The 20824-nt window shown below is 45.9% G+C and overlaps 1 protein-coding gene across 7 annotated transcripts; it reads left to right on the top strand.

Annotated features, from left to right (window-relative positions):
* Window positions 1-22: 22 nt before the first annotated feature.
* On the top strand, window positions 23-20532 carry C2CD2L (C2CD2 like). 7 transcript variants are annotated; one of them, XM_065738607.1, is made up of 16 exons: window positions 23-240; window positions 425-603; window positions 3905-4000; window positions 4426-4545; window positions 6358-6468; window positions 7301-7417; window positions 7856-7973; window positions 8131-8254; window positions 8765-8829; window positions 9732-9859; window positions 10156-10327; window positions 10912-11013; window positions 11611-11744; window positions 12236-12518; window positions 14014-14223; window positions 19128-19616. In XM_065738607.1, exons 3-16 carry the CDS (start codon window positions 3998-4000, stop codon window positions 19433-19435), a joined length of 1995 nt encoding a protein of 664 aa, XP_065594679.1. In that variant the 5' UTR covers window positions 23-240; window positions 425-603; window positions 3905-3997; the 3' UTR covers window positions 19436-19616. The 7 variants fall into 7 exon arrangements, with proteins under 7 accessions (XP_065594679.1, XP_065594678.1, XP_065594677.1 ...); XM_065738606.1 differs by lacking the exon at window positions 425-603; XM_065738605.1 differs by lacking the exons at window positions 23-240; window positions 425-603; window positions 19128-19616 and adding exons at window positions 1457-1730; window positions 19963-20532.
* The last annotated feature ends 292 nt before the right edge of the window (window positions 20533-20824 follow it).

Genomic DNA, 20824 nt, shown 5'->3' on the forward strand with positions numbered 1-20824 from the left:
GCGGCGGGGGGGGGGAGTCTGGTAGTCCCTCAGAAGCGCCTCCGCGGCTTTGGCGTTACGAGCCCCGGCGGTTTGATGTGCTTCGCTGCCCTGTGAACAGCAACCGCCGAGGGGGGTAGGGTTTCCGAGCACGGCCGTCGCCTGGAGGCGATGCAGGGGGACCCGGGGCGGCGGCGCTGAGAGGAGTCGTGGGGACTGGGGGTGGCCTCGGAGGCGACCATCAGGCGGCAGCAGCTCGCGGTGGGAACGGCGAGGGCTGGTGGCATCGCTGTCCCCATCTGCTGCACACCTGGCGGGGGCCGTTAATCGATTACCCAGGAAACACTCCCGAATCCGGCACCTCTTTCCTGAGTGAGGAACAGAGCGGCCCGCGGCGAGGAAGAAAAAAACAAAATTCACGTTAGTTTGTGTCTTCCTGAGCCAGGAAACCCTTACAAGGGGTCTGGTACTCGGGTGAGTGCTCCTGGTGGAAGGCAGGACAGGCATGGGTTTGAGCGCAGACGTTGCATTTGAATGCAAGTCGCTGAGCAGAGGAGAAAAACACGGTCGAGGTGAAAGACACACTTCCCTCTGCCCTGTGTCTGCGGGACGTGGTGACCTCAAGTAGTTTCTGATGTGTTTTTCTGGGCTGATTAGAAAGCTGTTAGAGAGGCCTTTTCTAGTCTATAGTCCATTGAACTTCTGTAAAAGTTAAAGTATAGCTGAGCCTTAAATAAATTTTAAGGTAGGCACTTCATTCTGTGAGGGAAAGAACTACAGCGTGCACAAGGGAGTGGTTTGCCAGAGAGCCTCCCGCAGCTGCAGTGTCAGGGAAATGCCACTGTGGCACATGTAAGACAAGGAGGGACACAGCTTTTCCTGCCAGCCTTCCTCGGGGGAGGTGCCTGGGGCAGGCAAGCAAATAGGCTCCAACTGGGTGATGAGCTATCGTCCAGGTGAGTGCGTGTCTGCACAGCTGAAGAAGGGTTAAGTTGAGATAAAGGTGTTTTCAGTAAGAACGGAGAAGGCCATCACGGAGCGCAGCATCCAGTCCATCTCTGCCTTGCTCTTTTAGGCCGCCAGTAGAGGCTCGCGGCAGCCAGCGGTGAGGTCCGACGGGTGGCTGAGGACGTTCAGACCCAAAAGAAGAACTTGTACGCAGGCAACCACAGGAAAGGAAAGCGGGAGAACCGCGCAGGTATCTGCGTTACAGCAGGGCCACCCGCCACGCCGCGGTGAGACGCTGCTCCGACACCGGAAGAACTCGGGTGGCTGCCTGGGGGAAGCGGTCACCGCGCGCCGGCTGGGGTGGCTGTTGTGCGCAGGCGGGCGCGGGGCGCTGCAGGGGCCGGGCTTGGCGCACGTGCGTCGCGGAATCGGGAACGGGGCGGCGCGCAGCGGCTCTCCTCTCCTCTCCTGGTGGGAGGCGGTAAACAGCGGGGCCGGGCGGCGGCCGCCCGCTCGCCATGCCGCCCGGTCTGCCGTGAGGAGTAACGCGCAGCAACATGGGGCTGGATCCGGGCTGGGCAGCGCTGGTGCTGCTCTTCGCCGCTTCGCTGCTCACCGTCGCGGCCTGGCTGCTCCAGTACTGGCGGTCGGCGGCCCTGCGAGTGCCGCGGCGGCAGGTGCCGGCGACGGAGGAGGCCGGGGCCCGGGCGCTGCTCGCTGCGTTGCTCGCACTCCGGTCCCTGCGTGAGCAGTGGCAGCGGGCCTGGGTGCGAGCGCTCAACAGCCAGGCGCGTCGGCACGGGGTACGGACAGGGCGCGGGCGGCGGGACCCGGGCGGGCGGGGCCTGGCATCACGTCGGCGGCGGGCTGAGGGGCTGTGAGGACGGAGCCGTCGTCGTGAGGCCGAGGGTGGATGCGTCACCTTCGGTCGATCGGCGCCGTCTCCCCTGTGCGGGCTTTGAGGAAGGAAAGGTCCTCACCGAGCGCTTATCGGAAGCCCTGTAGTCTGGTCTGAACTGTTCTGAGCAAGCGCTCGGTGTGCTAGCTTTTTTTTTTTCTGTCTGCTGCGTGTTGCTTTCTATTGCACTTTAGGGGTGGGATGCGGATCTCCCATAAGTAGAATATGGCTCATTAATCCCATAGCAAGTATTATCACAGAAGCTTGTGTTGCCTATGAGGTGAGGGCTTTTGACTACAAAATAACCATGATGCAACGTCTGTAGTCTCTTTCCAGTATCTCTCTGGTTGCAGTGAGGATTTTGATTTCCTTTCCCCGCAACTTGCAGGTCCTGCGCAGCGTGTCCACTTGTAGGTGAAGTCTCCAGGTTTGCTGCTGGAGGTTCCATCTTTTACATTGTTGAATGAACAGTTTTATATGACAGGCAGAAGCACCTGATTTCATTCTCCCTTTTGATTCCATTTCAAGCCTGGCCATGGCTCAAGGGGGAGCCAAGGAAAGTTGTGTTCTAGTAGGCCATGATGCCATGCTTCTAAACAAAGAGAGACTAATACATTCTCATAATGCTTTATCTAAGCTACATCTCTTGCTGTTGAGATGTTTTATCCAAGATATGTACTTGGCTAACAATTGGATACCGATGATGTATATTGCTAGGCTTTGAGATTTGTCTAAAGGTCAACTTTGGTTTGGACTAGTAAAGGCCTTAGTACTTAAGAAGGTTTGTTGTCTCTTGTTTCTACAGAAGGGCTACAGAGGGCTCATTGCTGCTTTGTGAAAGAGTATTATGTCTTGAATCAAGTTTAGTTGTCAAAAGAAATTGACACAGTCAGCCTCAACAAGTATTGCAGAAATGTGTATGCAGATGGTTTATTTGTAAAGGACTGCTTACGCCCATGGCTGATATTTTTTTACCTTCTAGATTATGTTTCCTGCTTGTTAGAGATCTGGGAATTGGCTAATTGAAAAATTTACGTTTTCCAAATGTAAACATTCTTGAGGCTTATCATATATATATTGTGTCTGTCTGTTTTGAGGTATGCCAGTGACTTTGCCTGTAAAGTTAGGTATTGCTTATTGCCGCTAGTATTGACAGATTTGTTTTGTTGGACCTGTCTGACTGCACTAGTGAGATACTTAGTCTCTCTTCATCTGGCTTTACTCTTTTTAAATAAAGGAAAAAAACAAGAAGGAAAAGTTTCAAAGTTTCATTGTGTTCCCTCTGCTTTTCTACTTCAAGGTCTCTGTAATCTGTGCGTGGCACCATGTTTCACCTCTTCCTTGGCCTTGTTAGGGTGACTTGGAAAGGATGGCCTAATTTCTTATTCTTTGCTACATGCTATAAGTGAAATTGTGCTTTGTTTTAGTGGAGGAATGTTGCGGCATCTGGCCTCTCTTTTCTCCCTTTGATTTAGTTGGTTAACGCTATAGAATGGAAATGGCTTTTCAGGCTCCAGTGATGTCAGAGAAAAGATGATTCAGTGGTGTTTTTAGGATGAGCTTATCCTCTGACAGGGTTTAACAGGTAAAGTAGTTTGTTCCTGAGAGATTTTTGGAAAAATGGGGTTTTTCACAAAGGTGTGGTAACCATACCGGACATATGATTAAAGGTTGAGATATGCATCAAATTATACATTAGTGCCTGCCTTTGTGGACTTAGCTACTCCTTCTCCATAAACTGTCTGGTTGTTTTCATTTATTGTTGTCAATTGATTGTATTTAATTATTGCATGTGGAGTAAATTCAAAGATTCCTCTTTCAAAATAAGGTATTGTTCTGGTATCTAGAACAGTTTTGCATTCTCACTCAGGCTTGCTTGTCTGAAATTAGTGTTTGTGATATTGGAGATACTGTTTGATTTCTCATTTCAACAAGCCAGAACTGCAATGTGGATGTGTCTGTGTGCTGGTTGGATTCATAGAACTGGATTAGAATGTCTTTGGGTTCCCTTGCATATCCTCTTTGAAACTATCTGGGATACCTTGTCCACTGGGAATTAATGGAGTTCTCTTTTTGCAGAGTTCAGTGCAGATCACATTTGAAGATGGTCCTCAATTACTACCAGCAGCAGATATAAGTAGCGTGACGTGCAAGGGACAGTCAGGCCACAGCATGGTAAGGCTTCATTGTTCTGAATTGGGCCATGTGGGGTTTCTCTGCAGTTGGTCTTCTGTGGGGCCTGTCAGTGTTCATGTTATGGGGATGGTAAGCCCTGCAGAAAGTTGTGGGCCAGGTCCATAATTGAGTTTAGAGACTGCAGCGAAGGGGCTATATGTTGGTGAGCTCTGTGAGAGCAGTGGATGAGGTCCATCTGATAAAGCTGAGATGTAGGAATGCTGAGCCTGAATATCAGGGCACTGTGGTGTGGAGAAGAGAGCTTCTTTGTCACTGATAGATCTTTATTGGAGTTTTACATGGCACTTCCGCAGTTTCTGTCTTACCTCGATGGGTTAACCTTGCTTATTGCTTTTACAGATTTTGCCATCTCAAATCTGCATCTCACCAAGGATATAAAGTTACCAGTTTTCTTTTCTCTGTAGGTGCTGTGTTGTCATCTGTCAGCAGAAGTTGTGAAATTCCCTGTCTCTGTAACCCAGCAGTCTGCAGTTGCTGTTTCTGTGGACACATATCATGTCACTTTGGCTCTGCTGCAGGCTCAGGTAATAGTTGTAAAAGTTTGTTGCTTTTGGTTGTTCTTTTACATAGCCCTGTGCTAAAGGAGGAAGGGAGGACTTACTGTAGTGCAGCTGAAGGCCTTATTGTGCTAGAGAAGGAACCAAGGTATCACTACTGTCTGGTGGGGTACTAAATGTTTCCTGATGTGTTAGAAAACTAAATGTTTTCCGTGCACAAAATCCTGTTTCATGAGCATTGTTCTGCAGACCTTGGATATATAACATTATCATAATGAAGTCTAGGAACAGAGAGATGATGTCTGTCAGTGTTCTATACTTGCTTTTTAAGGATCTGCTTAAAAACCAGAAGATCTAAAGAGTTCAAAACCCTTTATGGTGCGATAAATAGGGAAAGATGCATCCTATGAATATGTACAAATATTATTTTGTCCTGTTATTGGTGTGAAAATTAAATTTACTGTGAAGAATTGTTTGCTTGCCAGGACTCACCTCAGTACATTCACAAGAGTGTGATTCATTTTGTTCCTGTGCTGAATTTTGGAGATGGAGATGCTTTTTCCAGAAAAAGATACTGAAATTGGGGTGGGCGGTAATTCCGCAGTTGCTTTCTGGTTTGATTTGTTTCTCTAGAATTTCATTATTCCCTCGAGCAGAAGGATTCCTTGCTCTTGGTATCTTGCTTGGATGCTTACTCTTTGGTGCTATCAGAAGAGGTAGCAGAATTAAGAGCAATTCCACAGTCTGAGGCCAATCCCACGTTACTGCAGATGTTGCAGTTGGAAAGTTGTTTTAGAATGCCTTTGCTCTCAAAAGCCTTATTACATTTTTCCATGTAAGTTTATCAGATCATGTTAATTTGTTCTTGTGTCTCTTCATTCCTTTTGAATATCTCCTTTCCTTCCTCAGTGTTTAGCATGCCTGCTGCTGATCTCATTGCGGCTGTTAATTGCCCTCATTTTTCATCTTTGCTCAGTCTGTAGGAGCCATTTTGAATCTGTTCAAGTTGCTTCTCTGCTCGTTGGAATTTTGTAGGTCTCCTTGTCTGTGTCTGTTGAAGTTTTGATTTTTGTGTGTCTGATGGTCAGAATATTTCAAGTGTCGCTGTCCCTAATTTATCTTGCCTTTTCTGTAAACCTCTTGGCAGTCGATTATCTGGCCACCATGTCCCAGGTCTGTTACTTTCAACTGAAGACCTTGTGTATTCCTGGTAAATAAATGTTCAAAAGCTGTTTGTCTTTTAGTTATTTTTGTTGAACTGTGTTAAATTTAAATTTCATTCCACTGTTTTTACTAGAGATCTCGAATTGGGAGTTCTTCCTGTGTCATTTCATTTGTCTATTGTATTAATGATGCCTTTATTTTGTATGGATGTGGAACTTCTCAACTGAACTACAGAATACTGTACTGGCTGTGTTGTTGTAGCAGACTGTTGGTGACCTGAATGAGCTTGCAGACCAAAGATGATTTCCTAGAGACCTAAAAGTGGCTCTACTTATGTTTGACAGTGGTTAATGATGTAACTCCACAAATGTCCTGTATTAGTACCCAACTTGCTGTATCAGGTTGTCCTGCAGGCTTTTTGTTCAGATGAAGAAATCAGATTTTATCTTTTTCTTTTGATGGCATCTGGGCATCCAGAGGAAGTGAGCAAACTGGATATGGAGTGATGAAGTTTCTGCTGGTAGTTACTATAAGAGGCCCAGAACCACCTATGTTCTTCTTTGTTTTTTTTACTGCTGCACTAATGGGGAGTACCTTTCAGTTTCTGAAGGTGAAGCAAGACAAGAAACACCAAATGAAAACAGCATTTTTGACTGCGTATTTGTTCTGGGCCAGGTGGAGATCCACTTGGAGGAGATACAGAATCAGGGTCTCTTGGTGTCATGGACATTCAAGGACAGACCAGACTTAAATCTGTCAGTTCTTCCAAGACTTCAGCCTTGTGAGGTAAGTGAACGGGGAGGCTAGACTCAAGCAGAGGAAGGGTGGGTAGGGGCAGAAACAGTGCTTGGTCATGAAGAAGGCTGTTGCAGAGGGAGAGTTTGGCAGCTCACTGTTGTGGCCCCTTTAGAGCGAAGGGGGGAATTCTTTCATTCTGGAGACAATGCTAGCTCAGCTATGCTAAAGGAGTGCATTCTTAAAGATAGCTAAGCAGTTCTGATACCTGCTTTCTTGAGTTTTGCGTAACATCTGAACTCTGGATAGAGTGCACGTAGCACAAAATGCTTTCTGCCTGTGTAGGTTCTATTCCTGTTGCCAGCTGCGGAACTGCAAAATGGAGTATTTTATTTTACTTTTTGGACTTGTAAAGTGTTCAGAATCCAAGAGTATTTGTGGCTTGATGAGCTTGCAATTTACATGGATGTGCTTGCAACTTAGGGTTTTTTGTTGTTGTAAGTTTTATTGACATCCTTGTCTTATCCTTAGTGGATCTAGGAATTTGGCTCTTATGAAAGTGCAGTAGTATCAATTATGTGAGGTGGCAAGGCTGTGGGAAGCCCTATAACCTTTATTGTCAAAATTTGCAGTGGGGAGATTATGGATGCAAAGGGTTGGTTTGTCTTGCTTATATGGCCTATTTTTGCTGTTAACTGTTACAGAAAGATTAAGCACTGGGAAGGAGATGTAGAGCTTAGAGGAAGAGTATGTGGGTGGGTATTTCTGGGAGAGGGGCTGCTTAGTGTCATGGAGGCTTGATAGGCAGTTGGAGGTATAGAAGAAGAAAAAATTTGTCTGCCTCTGTATGACATTCCTGCATTTCCTTTGGCTTTGTGGAGAGAAGAATGAAGGGAGAGTGGATCTATCCACCATAAAGGACCTAATCGAGGATACTATTGTCAGCACGCAGCCAGCCATGATGGTGAATCTTAAGGCTTGCACAGCAGGAACTGGCACAGTAAGGTTCTCTTCCTGTAACATTCTCATGCTTTTAACACTGCCCTGAAGTGCTTCAGAGGGGCTGATGAGACACAAGAATTCAAGGGCTGAGGCTCATTTCTAGACAACAGTCACATCCTTAACAATAATTGGGGTACTGTGGTGCAGGGAGTGAGGGGAATTAGTGGGACAGACCTTTGGCAATATGTCCTAGCTAAGTGCACGTTGCCTTTGGTTCCCCCTTCTAGTAGTCAGAAAGCCCATTCCTATCTGTTTCTTTTCCTGTCTATTCTAAATTTCATGTCTGAAATGACATGGGGGCCCACTGAAGGTTGATAGCTTGTGGAACCTGCACTACCTCTGGATAGTTTTGTGGATATTCCCGTGAAGAGCAAGTGTGAGATGGAAGCACGAAAGCAAATGGTAAGTCATCAGTCTTTCTCTCATGGTTCTTCAGGTATCCAGCAGTAAGATGACCCAAGAGACTCCATATGGTGTAGTAGCAGCCCCTCAGGGTTCAAAGCTGTTGCTTCGGAACCTTTGTGCGCTGAACTTAGGCTTACAGAGGAATGGAGGTAAGTGTGAAAACATTGCTAATCTGAACCAGGGCAAGTGTGGAGATAGCAAGGTTAAAGCAAGTGGACGCTTGTCTTGATGAAGAAATATGCGTGTGTGTCTACTGAGCTCTCTTTGCATTTACAGGTGCACATGTACTCTCTTTATTTGTTGCAGGAATTGGGGAGATATGCTGTGTTGCAGAACTAGACAGTCCCCCACAGCAGAAATGGACAAGGCCAGTGAGAGCTGGTAGCGCTGGTACTGCTGCAGAGCTGGAGTGGAATGAAGAACTCTCTCTGTAAGTGTCTGCCACCCTCCTGGCAGTTGCGGTTAGGGCAGGCTAGCATGATCTCTGAAGTGTCCTTACCTCTCTGCAGTAACTGATGAGGACAGTGTGTGGAAGTGAATGTCTGCACTGCAGGGTGGTATGTGTTTGTGCTGCTGGTGTGCCGGGCTGCAATACTAGTGATCAGCCCTAACTTGCATACATAATTCCTGCTTCTGTGTATGGTGTGTTTTAACTCGGTGGGCAGTAGTGCTGATCGTGTGGAGTGCAGGGGCAGGAGCGCTTAGCCTTCTAGATGGATAGTTTTGTTAACTTGCTTTGGAAACTTGTGGCCCAGCATGGGACATTAACTTAAATACTCCTCACCTTGCTGCTCCTTCTTGAGGCCTCCAAAACACGACGTGCATTCCGGAGATTTAGAAGGGCGATTTCAGGGAAGGAAAATATTAAATGAACTTGTTTACTCTGTGGCACTTCTTCAAGGACTGCCTAATACCAGTTCTTCTGTCTCTATTTCAACAGTGAGTTAGGACCCAGAAGCAAGGAGCTGAAGCTGCAGGTGCTGGGGAACAGTGGCAAAGGGGAAGGTAAGTATGGGCAGCCATAAAATGGATTCTAGGATGTGGTGACAAAACTGCCTAAGGAATTTGCTATGCTTTGAGGCCATGGTTCGTCTGTGTTGGAATGATACATTACAAATTTTGCAAAGGATTTTTGTATCAAACTTTATAGGTTCATAGGTACATAAAGTTGGAAAGGACCTACAAGATCATCTAGTCCAACCATCCTCCTAACACCATCCTTACCCACTAAACGACTAAATCAAATCCCTTAGTACCTCATCTAAACGCTTCTTGAACAGCGCTAGGGATGGTGCCTCAACCACCTCCCTAGGCAGGCCATTCCAGTGCCTGACCACTCTTTCAGAGAAAAAATGTTTCCTCAAATCTAATCTAAATCTTCCCTGGTGCAACTTGTGGCCATTCCCTCTCGTCCTGTCATTATTTATCAGGGAGAAGAGGCCCACCCCCTCCTCACCACAACCCCCCTTCAGGAAGTGGTAGAGTGCAATAAGGTCTCCTCTGAGCCTCTGTGTGTGAAGTAACCCTCGAGTCTGTTGTCCTTTGTTAAAGGGTTCTATGACCTGCACTTTCTTACCTGGAAGCAGTGAGAGGGATGCAGAGATTTGCCCATGTATGTTGGAAGAACAATGCAGAGGTTTTTAATTCTTTTTGACTTTGACTACTCAGACTACAGATAATTGCAACAACTATATTTGATGGAGGCTACAAAAATATAAAACTCGTCTAATGTTTGTTTTGTGGATCAACAAAGCAGAGCCTCCTCTGCTGAATCTGGGAACTACTGCAGTCAAGGGGATCTGCTTTGATGTACCCTGGATCTAGTTTCCAAAAGCAGACGGAGTTTGGGAAAGGTCTGAGGTGCTGAGAATTTGCACAGTGTTTGGTTTTCCTCTTTCCTTTTGCAGGTGTGCTGCTGGCACATACTACTCTTTTGCTTGATTCTTTGGGCAAACAGCCCTCTGGGAGGCAGGTCTGCTCACTGGCCGTAGGAGCTGGTCAGCCACTGGCAGCTGAAGCTACCATTGTATTGGAGGTGAGCTGATGACTTCATAAGCTCTGTGAATGCATGCTCTAGAAATATTTGTAATATGAGACCCTAGCAGGATCACCCGAAGTGATTAGGTCTGAGCCTGCTGGAGGGGACTTACAGACCTCTAGGCTGAGAATGAGTCACCTCACTGTTAGTCCCTGAACTTTCCTTCCATTCAGCTGACATTGCAGCAAGGATGGCTCCTTGGTGTCCGGAGTGGTAGCTTTTGTCATTTGTATGCCTGCCTTTCATTTTGGGAGGAGGATTGTCCCTTTTGAGCTGTATTTTACTCTTTGTAGATTTTATACCAGGATTCTTCTGCATCTCTGAATGCTCAGCATGCCACATCTCTGCATACCAGCATCACCCCCACCAAGAAAGTTGAGATGGACCGGACCATCATGCCCGATGGCACCATTGTGACTACTGTCACCACAATTCAGTCCCGACCCAAGGTGGACTGTAAGCTGGGTGAGGCTGCACTGAAATAGGAGTCTTGTTCAGGTAGCTGTTCAGCCATTGAATGTTGTCTTTGCTGTGGACTTGCACCTTAACTATGAGGTGGGTGGACGGTGCTTTTGGCTTCCAGGTTACTGTTTTGTGGCTGTCTGGAGACTAGTAGGTAGCATTAAGGGGTGGGAATTGACTTACTGATGTATGGTGGTGCTGCGTGACTTCTGCGTGACGTCAGACTAAACATTTTGGCTTTCTTACTGTATTTTCTTCACTGCTAAATGGGTTATGCTCTACGTACTGAATACAGGCCTGAAAACCTGTTGACCTTGCTTACCAGTGGTTGCTGCTCACAGTCTCAGTCTGATGCCTTGGAATGTAGTGCTAGATATTTAGTGAGGTAGGGTTGGGAAACAGAACGAAGACTAGTGAAAGGGCTGCTTTGCGTGTCAGTCCAGTAGTCGCCTTACTATTAAATATTGGCAGCCTCTGCAGATGGTGCATGTGTATGATGCTGTGTGTAGGGGGCCATGAGTAAGTGATGAAGCTGCCTGAATTTTGTGTCCACTTACTTTTGTCTCTGCCTCTCCTTCACTACAAAGACTCACCTTCGAGGTCACCATCCAAAGTGGAAGTGACGGAAAAGAAGACAACAGTGCTTTTGGAAAGCAGCTGTCCTCACAGCTCCTTGCCCAGCAGTAGCCGTAAGTGCTTGCAAAACAGTCTCTTAGAGGAGCAGTGATGTTCCTTAGCCTTTCTCAGAAAGCAGCTGTCTGAATGAGGGTTGCTGAACTCATCTGCATTGGCTGCAGAAGAGGAAGTCCAAGTACCTAAGCGGAAAAGAGGATAAGGGCTGGGGAGGGGTGGAAACAGGTGAAAGAAAAGCCACTGTGGCTATCCCATCCATTAGTCTGGATGTTTCCTTGCCTGACAAGAACATCTGCAAGGTATCTGAATCCAAAGAGAAATATTTGCTTACGCTGTATCTCTGTACTTGGTGTTTCTGATTGTCTTTGGGACAGGGTGCTCAGGCTCCTTGGATGCTTTGCAGCAAGAGCTGCATTACCTCTTCTAGGACTTTGAAAATTCTTTTTAAGCGGGAAAAGGGAAGGGTATTAACAGGTGCCTAAAAGAGATAAGAACTCCTCTTAATTTGTTTGAACAAATCTATAATGAATGCTATTGTATTATCTATAGTAACGCACATGCAGTAGCCCATTAAAAGCATCATGGTTAGTAAGCAATCTCTTGCCTCAGCTGAAGGATGCTACTTAAAGTGTTGGTATCTTTCTTGTGCTCAGGGGACAGCCAGATGCCCAATGGCTTGGATCCGGTGGCTGAGACGGCAATCAGGCAGCTAACTGAGACAAATAACAAGGCTGCCAAGAAGACGCCAACAAAACGTAGCACGCTGATCATCTCAGGAGTTTCCAAGGTGTCTGGCAGTTAGAGGTCTCACTTTTCAGTCTGGGAGGTTGTTTCTAGGGATGTATGTGTGAAACCACCCTGTCCTGTCCTGTCCTGGGAACGGTGAGGAGAGATCCCAGTGCATAGGACTTGCCCAGCACAGCCGTTTTGCTGCTTTTTTGTAGCGTGTCCTTGTTTCCCAGCAAGCATCGAGGCTGCCTTGTTGGTCTGCAGGGCAGCCAGCTTCCATGGGAAGTTCACAAAGCATGGCAGGAGAAAGGGAAGCTGTTGCTGTTGCCAGTTGGGAAACCTCATGGAGAATCTGAGTTATCCTTGAATTTTCTTACGGGAGTGAGGAAAATATTGCAAAATGCAATGGAATTAGGTGTCTTCCAGTGTTTTGCCAAAATAATAACTGACCATTGTACTTTTGTGCTTTCTAGCACCGATGAGCAAAACTGGAGATAAATGCAACCCTTTATACCTTGCCTTCCTAACTGACCCTCTAACCCCCTCCAGGTACCTCTTGCTCAAGATGAAATGGCACTTTCTCTGGGTTATGCTGCATCCATGGAGGCCACAATGTATGGGGATACTGCGGCAGTGTGTGCATCTGACCAGGTGTGTGATTCCCCTGAATCATCGCAGCTGCTGGAAGTGTTGCCATCAGAACAAAGAGCCAGTCAGGAGCTAGATGAGACAACACGATCCGACATCTCTGAGAGACCGTCTGTGGAAGATGTTGAGTCTGAAACTGGCTCCACAGGAGCCCTTGAGACAAGGAGCTTGAAAGATCACAAAGGTGAGGGTGAACTGTTGACCAGTAGCTAACGTCAGCTTGTTGTCCCTGAGGAATAAGTGAGACCTTTGCAGCTTGTGTATTCCCAAGACATTGTTTTGGCCTCTGGGTTTGCAGATCAGACATGTATCTGTAAGTAGTGCTTCTTCCTCTGAATTCTGCTGCTGTGCTGCAGAAATGGAGGCTGTGTAACTGACTTTGTGAACCTTGATACGCTCTGTTTTCTCCGTTACCATCAAAGTAGCTTGCACTTCTGACCTGCAGTGCTGTAGGATGTCCCCACAAACTCCCTGCTTTTAGATGGTGAAGGGCAGGTCTGCCATGACTGAGCTGCTTTTCTGGAATATCCAGGTTTGTGTCAGTTGGGCAGACTGCATGCCTTGGATTTGTTTGCTTGAAGCCATGATTGTTTCAGCTAGCTACAAATTACCTAAACAAAGGGGAGCCAAAAATCTGTTTTTCAGAAATGTGCCACGTTTGTTTGCACATCAGATAAAAAGATACGTGGCACAGATGCACAAGAGACCTGGCGAGTTGGGAAAAGAAGGAAGAGAGAGAAAGCAACTCCCCCCCCCATCTACAGAAAATGCTGTTGTAGCACTGAATAATGGGATTGGATATGCCTTCGTGTGCACCCTAGGGCTGCCAGTGATCAGCATTTTCATCCTGTCCTGCCACTGTATGTCTTCTGGAGCCATCACTATTCTTTTTTTCCATACTTGGGCATCTTATGAAACTGCAAGCAGTTGTGCTGAGAGTCTGATGACCGGCTAATCTGGCTAACCTTAAGTTGGGCTAGTCCGAGAAGCCTTTTCCCTGTTCCTGTTGACATCTTGGTACTGTGATGTGACCAGTCATTTTCCACACCAATCTTAACTTTAAAGTTCTCCTCTACTCCCTTGAAGCAGGTTGCTGCATAGAAGGAAGCTTATGTACAGAAGGTGTGTTTTTAGGGGAATAGCTTGTTAGTATTGCAGTCTGTCCCGAATCTGAGCTTTACCTTGCAGTTAGGAGCTAGGACTCACTTGACCTGCATGCTTGGGATGATGGCTTCTTGTCTGAGAGCAGCCAGATAACAGTCTGCATCTGTTATCCCAGAGACTTGCCAGGTGTATGGGAACTGTTGAATCATGGCCTGAACCACTGGTCACCTGAGGTGAGCATGGAGTCAGCCACAAGGGGCACAGGTGAAGGTGATATACCTGTGTGATTGGAAGGGGTGGAGCCTGGCTCCACCTCTCCCAATCCCCATTTAAGGGCTGACCACCACCAGGGAAGGATCTCTTCTTGGAGATCCCTCCTGTGTGGAGTCCACAGCAAGCCTTTATCATCCTAAAGGTGAGCCACCTTCTTTTGCTTACTATTTGTGTGCTGTCTATATAGACCTACTGAAATATACCATATTCTATACTATTTTTGACTACTATCCTTGGGGATTGTTTACCCTACACCAGGGCAGGATACCATTGTGATTTCCATCTCCTTCCTGCCTTTGCAGTTAGCTTTCTTCGGAGTGGTACCAAACTCATCTTCCGGAGAAGGAGCAAGCAGAAGGAAGCTGGCCTCAGCCAGTCACATGATGACTTGTCCAACGTCACTGCCAGCACTGCCACTAAGAAGAAAGCTGGCAGCTTCTCCCACCGCCTCATCAAACGCTTCTCCTTCAAGTCTAAATCCAAACCTAAAACTAGTGATAACACAACAACAGGTGAGAAGTGAATGAAGGAGAAGCCAGTTCGAAGGATTCAACGGAAATTGTCTTCTAGTCTCTCGTCTTTCCACTCCGCTGGTGCCTGTGACCTGCAGTCCAGTTCCTTCCATCCTTGGCTGAGGGAAGACCTCCTGGTACTTGACACTGTTTGGGGAGCAAAGGTGGTGTATTCAGGGCTGAGGCTTCCTAACTGTCTTAGTTCAGTCTTCTCTGACTGTTAAGCTCTCTCAAAAAAGCTGAGCTGACATGCTAATCCCCATTGGGGTCCCAGGAGCTGCAGAAGAGACTGCATTTGTGTAGCTGTCCAGCTTCAACCAGGTGCTTCCTTGTAAGAGAGGGGACCTGTCAAGTGACAGTCTCACTTAAAAAGTGAGGAACTGCCAAGGTAGCTGCGTTTTTCAAGAGCTGTGGGTTGTAACCTTGCTGACTTCTGGTACTGAGAAAGAACGGTGTGTCCACAAGCCATTTACTTGTTGCTCTTGCTTGATGCAGAGGCTTGTTGCCTGACTGAGATGTCTGATGCGTTGTGGGGTGGTGCATTCCTGACCTGAGAGCTGTGAGCAGAATGAGATACTCTTCCCCACTTGGTTTTGCTATTGGAATGGCTTCTGGTTCAGAGGGTGCTGAGGAGACCTGCTTTCTGTGCTATACTGATGAAGAAAGGTGTCTCTAAGGAGGAAGTCTTAACTACTAGGCAAGTTTTTTGTAGAAGATGGGGTCCTTGCAAGGTTTGGTTGCTGCTCTCAGTGCTGCCATCTGGTGACACAACCCTCCCGTATTTGTGTTCTGGAATGGGGAAGAGGCCTTGCTGCATGCATATACCAGCTCTCTTCTGTATGAGTGGAACCCTTTTCCTTGTACGTAGCTGGGGCTTCCCCAGTGTTCTGCTGGAAGATGGCAGAGGCTGTCATCTGGTCCTGCATGATGTGCGGCCTCACTCTCTAGCAGTTCTAGCACTGATGACCGATATTGTGCTGGAACAGGACCAGTGAGAAATGTGGCAGTACCAGCAGAAGAGCAGTGTGGCGTGAAATTTCAAGCTGTGTGGCAACACGAGTGAGGACCTTACATGTTTTCACAGAGGAAAGTATAGAAAGCCTCTCTTGATGGCATTTGATACTCCCTTTTTTAAAAATATAATTCTTCGTATTTGAACTGGGGGCATTTTTGCAGTGGGTGTTGCTTGGGGGAAATCAACTGCTTGCACAGTAGTAAACACTGCACTTCTAAATGAATGTTTTTCCAGTCTCCTGAGATGCATGCACTATGAATATCCTTGGAGGTCTGGCTCTGATGAGCATCACAGCACTTCCTGAGGAAATGATAGTGCCCTGTCAGAGTAGATGGTTTGAATGGAAGCTCTTGCTGTTCTGTGGGTTGAGGAGTAGAGGAAATGGAGCAAAAGAGAGGAGAAAAAGCCTCAGAAGAGAGAACACATAGGCCTGGCTGAGTTTTCTATTTTTGTTTTTCTGTTGAGGTGGGGGTTGTTGATGTACTCCATGCAGGTTGTGACCCAAGTGAAAAAGTAGTCATCTATGTGACAGTGATCTACTGTGACACAGTGCATTGTGTCAGAAGGATAAAACCTAGGTTGCTGATAAGGTTTTGTGCCTTTTCCAGAGACTGGAATGTGTTGGTAAGCTGCTGTGAAGGGATTTACAGTTAGGAAATTTCAGGTGTGTCTCAAAATTATCTGAAAGTAGGGAAGACTAGAGTCACTTAGGTTTGGATTTTAAGTGTTAATGTGTGCCAAAAGAAAGGCCTCTAGTTTTCAATCTGTTGATTCCTCACAAGGTTGAATGTACCTAATAAAATAAGTTTGACTGTTCCAGCTGGCTGACCAGGAACCTCTTCTCTGTTTTTGCAGGTCTGGAACTCTTTCTGCCATTCCCAAGTTCTTTTTTTATCTTATCTCCTTTTTTCTTGGTTTCTTTCCTCATCAGCATGGTACTGTGGCTAAGGCTATGTGGCTTTCTGTGCAGATTGATGCACTCCAGATGTCACGGAGTTTGCTATTCAGTAGGAGCAACGAAAATCAGTTTATTTGATGCACCGTTTTGGGAAGTTGGCTTTCTGCAACTAAGCCATAGTAATCTCTGGTTTAACATAGGCTTCCTTCTTTGGGTCAGTGACATATCATATGTGGAACATTTTCACAGGTCTTGTTCCCAGTGTCCCTCAGGGTTTGGTTCCAGTTTTGGTATTCTTTCTCGCACCGTTCCTCTCTCACTAACATTACTTGATGGTTTTTTTTATTTATTTTTTTATTTATTTATTGGTGTTTGAGGTTGTTTTGAATGAAATGTGCTGGTTGTGCCTAGACAGTGGAACATCTTCAGTGGGATAACTGAAACTTTGTATTACAAATGGCTGTTTGAACTGAAGGGCTGCTGGCTCTTCCTACAGATTTACCTTTGTACACTCTACAAGTCTGGCTTAATATTCATGTATTCTTTAAAACTATGAGCAGTGTGAGCTCTCTTGGCATGGGGCAGCTTGTGGCAAGTGGACAGGGCTGCCCCCGTGTTTCTGGAATGTTAATGTAAGAACAGCTGTGAGAGAGAGTGAGTACTGCCCTTGTTGGCGTGGATCACTCTGCAAAATGCCAGTAAAGTTTATGTCTGATAAACACCTAATTTTAAACCAGAGTAGTTTGTTCTTCCTTAGAGGAAGGAAGTAATAGGAGAGCTAGAAGTAAAGCACAAACTAGAGTTCCTCACTGGCCTCAGGGAACCAAGGAGGTTTTTCTAGCTATGTTAAATAGGTAATTCCTGGAATACATCTGTGCATCTTGATTAACTTGTTCCTGCTTTGTAGGCTCCAGGATAGGGTTGCTCTTAAGTGGCAGTGGAATTACTAGTTTTGATGTTTTACCTTTGACCTTTCAAAAGAATTACCCTAACGTCTCAAAAGAATTTTCTCAGAATAGCCTGTGCTGTCATCTGTAGAATGAATGGCACAAATGATGCATGATTGTGGTTTTTTTTTCCCTTGAATTTTGGTGGTACTCTTTTTTTGTGGGCAGTAACTTGGATGTGGAGGTTTGCATCTGGCTAGATAGCTTGCTAGCTAGATAGTCTCAAGTTCAGGCAGAGTACGACTCCAAACATTGTCACGTCTCCTTTTGTTTACTTTCTGCCGCATAATTTATTGTTAAAGTTCTACAGTGCAGAACTGGTATTGTAGCCTGTGTATTTTCTACAGAATGTTCTCTGTGAGTGCAGAATATTTTTCAGAGTATTTAGATAAAATGGTATCGAGGGACAGTGGGATAAGGTAGAATGGGTCAATTGTCTGCACCTGGAGTTTTTTTGTACATTCTTGATTTAATGCATTCATCTTTAATCTTCATATCTGTACATGGCTTCCTTTCTCTACTGCAAAGCTGGTTTTGTCCTCTAAGTAACAGGTGACTGATTTTGTTTTTTCCTGGCTACATGAGCACATGCAAATGGATTACTTAAAGCCAGGTACAGTAACAAATCCACCTCACAAAGAGGTGTGATTATTGGCCTATGAAATGATTCTTTTATCATGTTCTCAGAGTGAAAGGGAAAGTCACATGACTTGGTCTCTGGTCTCCAGAAACTAGAGACAGAGCATCATGGAGCTTTCTTTTGTAAAACTGCTGGGTAAAACACATCTGGTCGTATTTAATCACTGCTTGTGCTATTTAAAAAACAAACAAAAAAAAGTGAAACCTGTTTAGATTCATGTGGGTACTCATTTCTTCAGCTTGTTGCCACTTCAGGGTACGTGGATTTTGTAGTGATTGGGGCCACAGAGCAACAGCAGTGTGCAGTGCGGGCTGCCGTCTTACTCTTTAGACTCAAATGATCTCCCATTGCTGGGTTGCAGTCTCAGGGTAGCCTCAATATTTGCACATGATGAAATTAGTCCTTGACCAAATAATTATGTGGAAAAAAGGAGTGGAAGGGTGGTGGGCATGTACACTGATAGGCTGAACTCCTTCTGAATACTACTTATGTGAGCCCTTGTTCCAAATGTTACATTTTGCTGCTGGCTACAAAAGAAAAAGGGGGACTATTAAATGAAGCCAAAGTATACTTTTTTTTTCTCTTTGGTGTATGGGATGAAAAGAGCTGGTAGACTTTACCTGTACTGTGTATTTTCACTTTGAAGAAAACAGATTTCCCTTGCTATTTGCTTCTAACTGTGTTTCTGTCTGGATGCACTCTCTCCTCACATTTTGGTAAGGCTTTTAAGAATCTCCCTGATGAAAAAGCCCTTGACGTATGCCTGCCTCATTGTACCCTCTTAAAGTGAGAAAAACTTGTGCATGAATGTCAAAAATACTTGTGAATGAGCATCAGCTCTTTGGGTTGCTGTAGGCTTTAATATGGTAAATGTTGACTGAGGCTTGATGCTTGGAGAGGAGGTTCAATGGCTGCCCAACTCAAGGGCAGAGCGAATTGGGTGTGTACATGCATGTTTGCACATGCTTGTGAGTGGAATGTTCTCTGAATTTGTGAAACCAATTGCACTACACAGTGGATGGACAGGCATGTTTAAGGAGCTTGGGGGAGGCCTTATGTGGTATCCACAAAACATGTCTTATCCTGATCTCTCCAGAGGTGGACTTGAGGACAAATTCAAACCGCCGCGCCTTTGAATACCTTCAAAATGCTTAAATAGTCAAGGATAACTTTTTAGATAGATTTGGCTGAAGTGGGGGAGAGGGAGCAGAGACTATGCAGCTAGTCAGGAAACAGTTCAGTGGAGGGGAAACATCAGGAAATCTTCAAACTGCTGTGAGTGTGTCAGGGGCATGTGTTTGTACTCTTGAACTGGGTATATGGAAATGTGTGTGCTTAAATGCTTTTATCGATGCTGCTTCTTATGACAGCTAATCTGAGTTCATGTTTGCTAATCCTTCAGAGGGGGTTGTTACACTGGGTGGCTGTCAAAACACTTGACTGCTGGGTGGATGGTACTTGCTTCTGGGATCTTTTGCCCTGTTCTTCCCCTCCCTGTCACAGTTCATGGTGAGTGTAATAAGAGTAACAATATCAGTGGTGGTCAAACTTCTGAAAAAGACCTTTATGTACTTGTGATAATCACACATCTTTCTAGACAGCATGACTGCTCTATACCATCTTTCCTTGCTTGTAGAGGTACTGGACCAAATATGTATGCTATATCTGAATTGGCACCCCTCCTTTTGCGTGCTTTTTTCTTTCTTCCCTAGTATTTTAATGTCTTCTTTCTGGGTGGTTTATTTTAACTCCAGGTTGTTTGGAGGAAAAAAAAAAAAAAAGGAACCGTGTAGTTATTTAAGAAATGGAAATAAAATGACCTAATTCAGACAAAATGAATGAAGTTATTGCACCTTTGTAAATGTAACGGCTGAACCTGTTAACTTATTAAAACACATGGAAATAAAACCCTGATCCTGAGCTTTACTTCATATATGCTGGAGTGTTGTGTGTGGGCCATGAGCATTCTAGAAGTCCACAGAAGTAGCAGATTTGTTGCTCTGTTTCATAAGATCGACACCTCAGAACAAACCCTTAATTGTTGAAAGTAGATACAATCTGCAAGCCCTCAGCAAGTGCTGAAGCTTTTGTCCCTCCCCATCTTATCTGTCTTAATCTCCCTTCTCTTTCTCTCACTGACTCTTACTATATCCCCCTGTCCACCTGGTTGTCTCCTTTTCTAATCTTTTCTTCTTACATTGTGCTCCCTTAATTTTTTCTTTCCGTCTCTGCCCTGCAGCCTGTGGCTATGGGAGGTGACTTCCCTACTGGATGGAAGAATGCTGCACCAGACCTGACCACTGAAGAGAAGGAAGAGCATTGAGGCGCCAAGCCCTGCAACAGACCTCTTGGGATTTGTGTGCATTAGAAACTTTATTTTGTGCTAATGACTGTGCATTTGCACTTGGCAAGTGGCTGCGCTGAGTGAAGGAGCCTTAGATATTGTGGGGGTCAGATGGTGGTCTTGTGCTCTGCAGGGCTTCATCAGTGGAGTGGTTCTGGAGAAGCCATGTGTTTGGACAAGGAGGATGTGATGATGGGGGAAGAGCTGCTCTGGCCAGGGCCAGTGGTGGCTGCAGGATGGGAGGAAGAGAGTGGTGGCAGTTGGGCTGCCTTGTGTGTTGTTGCCTAGGGAGCTATGGTGCAAGCTGATCTACAGCTGCAGAAGAAAGTGTCCTGTGACCAAGGTGGTAGGTGACCTGGGGGTTGGGGTGTGGCGCCAGGACTGAGTGGTGGGACTGTGCTGAGTGGGTCTTGGGAAAAGATCCAGTGAGGGGCCTGGAGGTGTGAAACAAGAGCAGAGATATTCCAGGGCGTGCAGGGCTGCACTGTACTGATCCCAGGGCAGGAATGCCGCAGCCCACTAGGAACAGTCACGTTCGTTTTGACTGCCTTCAGTGTGGAAGGTGTTTCCTACAGTCTTTCCCTGAGTGTGAGGAGGCATGGCTTCTTTTGGCTTCCTGAGGGACACATGATATGCCTATTTCACCAAACATGTCTGTAGTGCTTGGAGAAGATATTTCCGTGGCGACTGCTGAATGGGCTGGGTAGAGTAGTCATGAGACACCAGTTCTGCATTTTGGCATGCATGTGTAGAATCA

The sequence above is a fragment of the Cyrtonyx montezumae genome, unplaced genomic scaffold (genome assembly GCF_038088225.1).
Source record: "Cyrtonyx montezumae isolate F1298 unplaced genomic scaffold, pur_monq_1.0 scaffold_22, whole genome shotgun sequence".
NCBI lineage: Eukaryota > Metazoa > Chordata > Aves > Galliformes > Odontophoridae > Cyrtonyx > Cyrtonyx montezumae.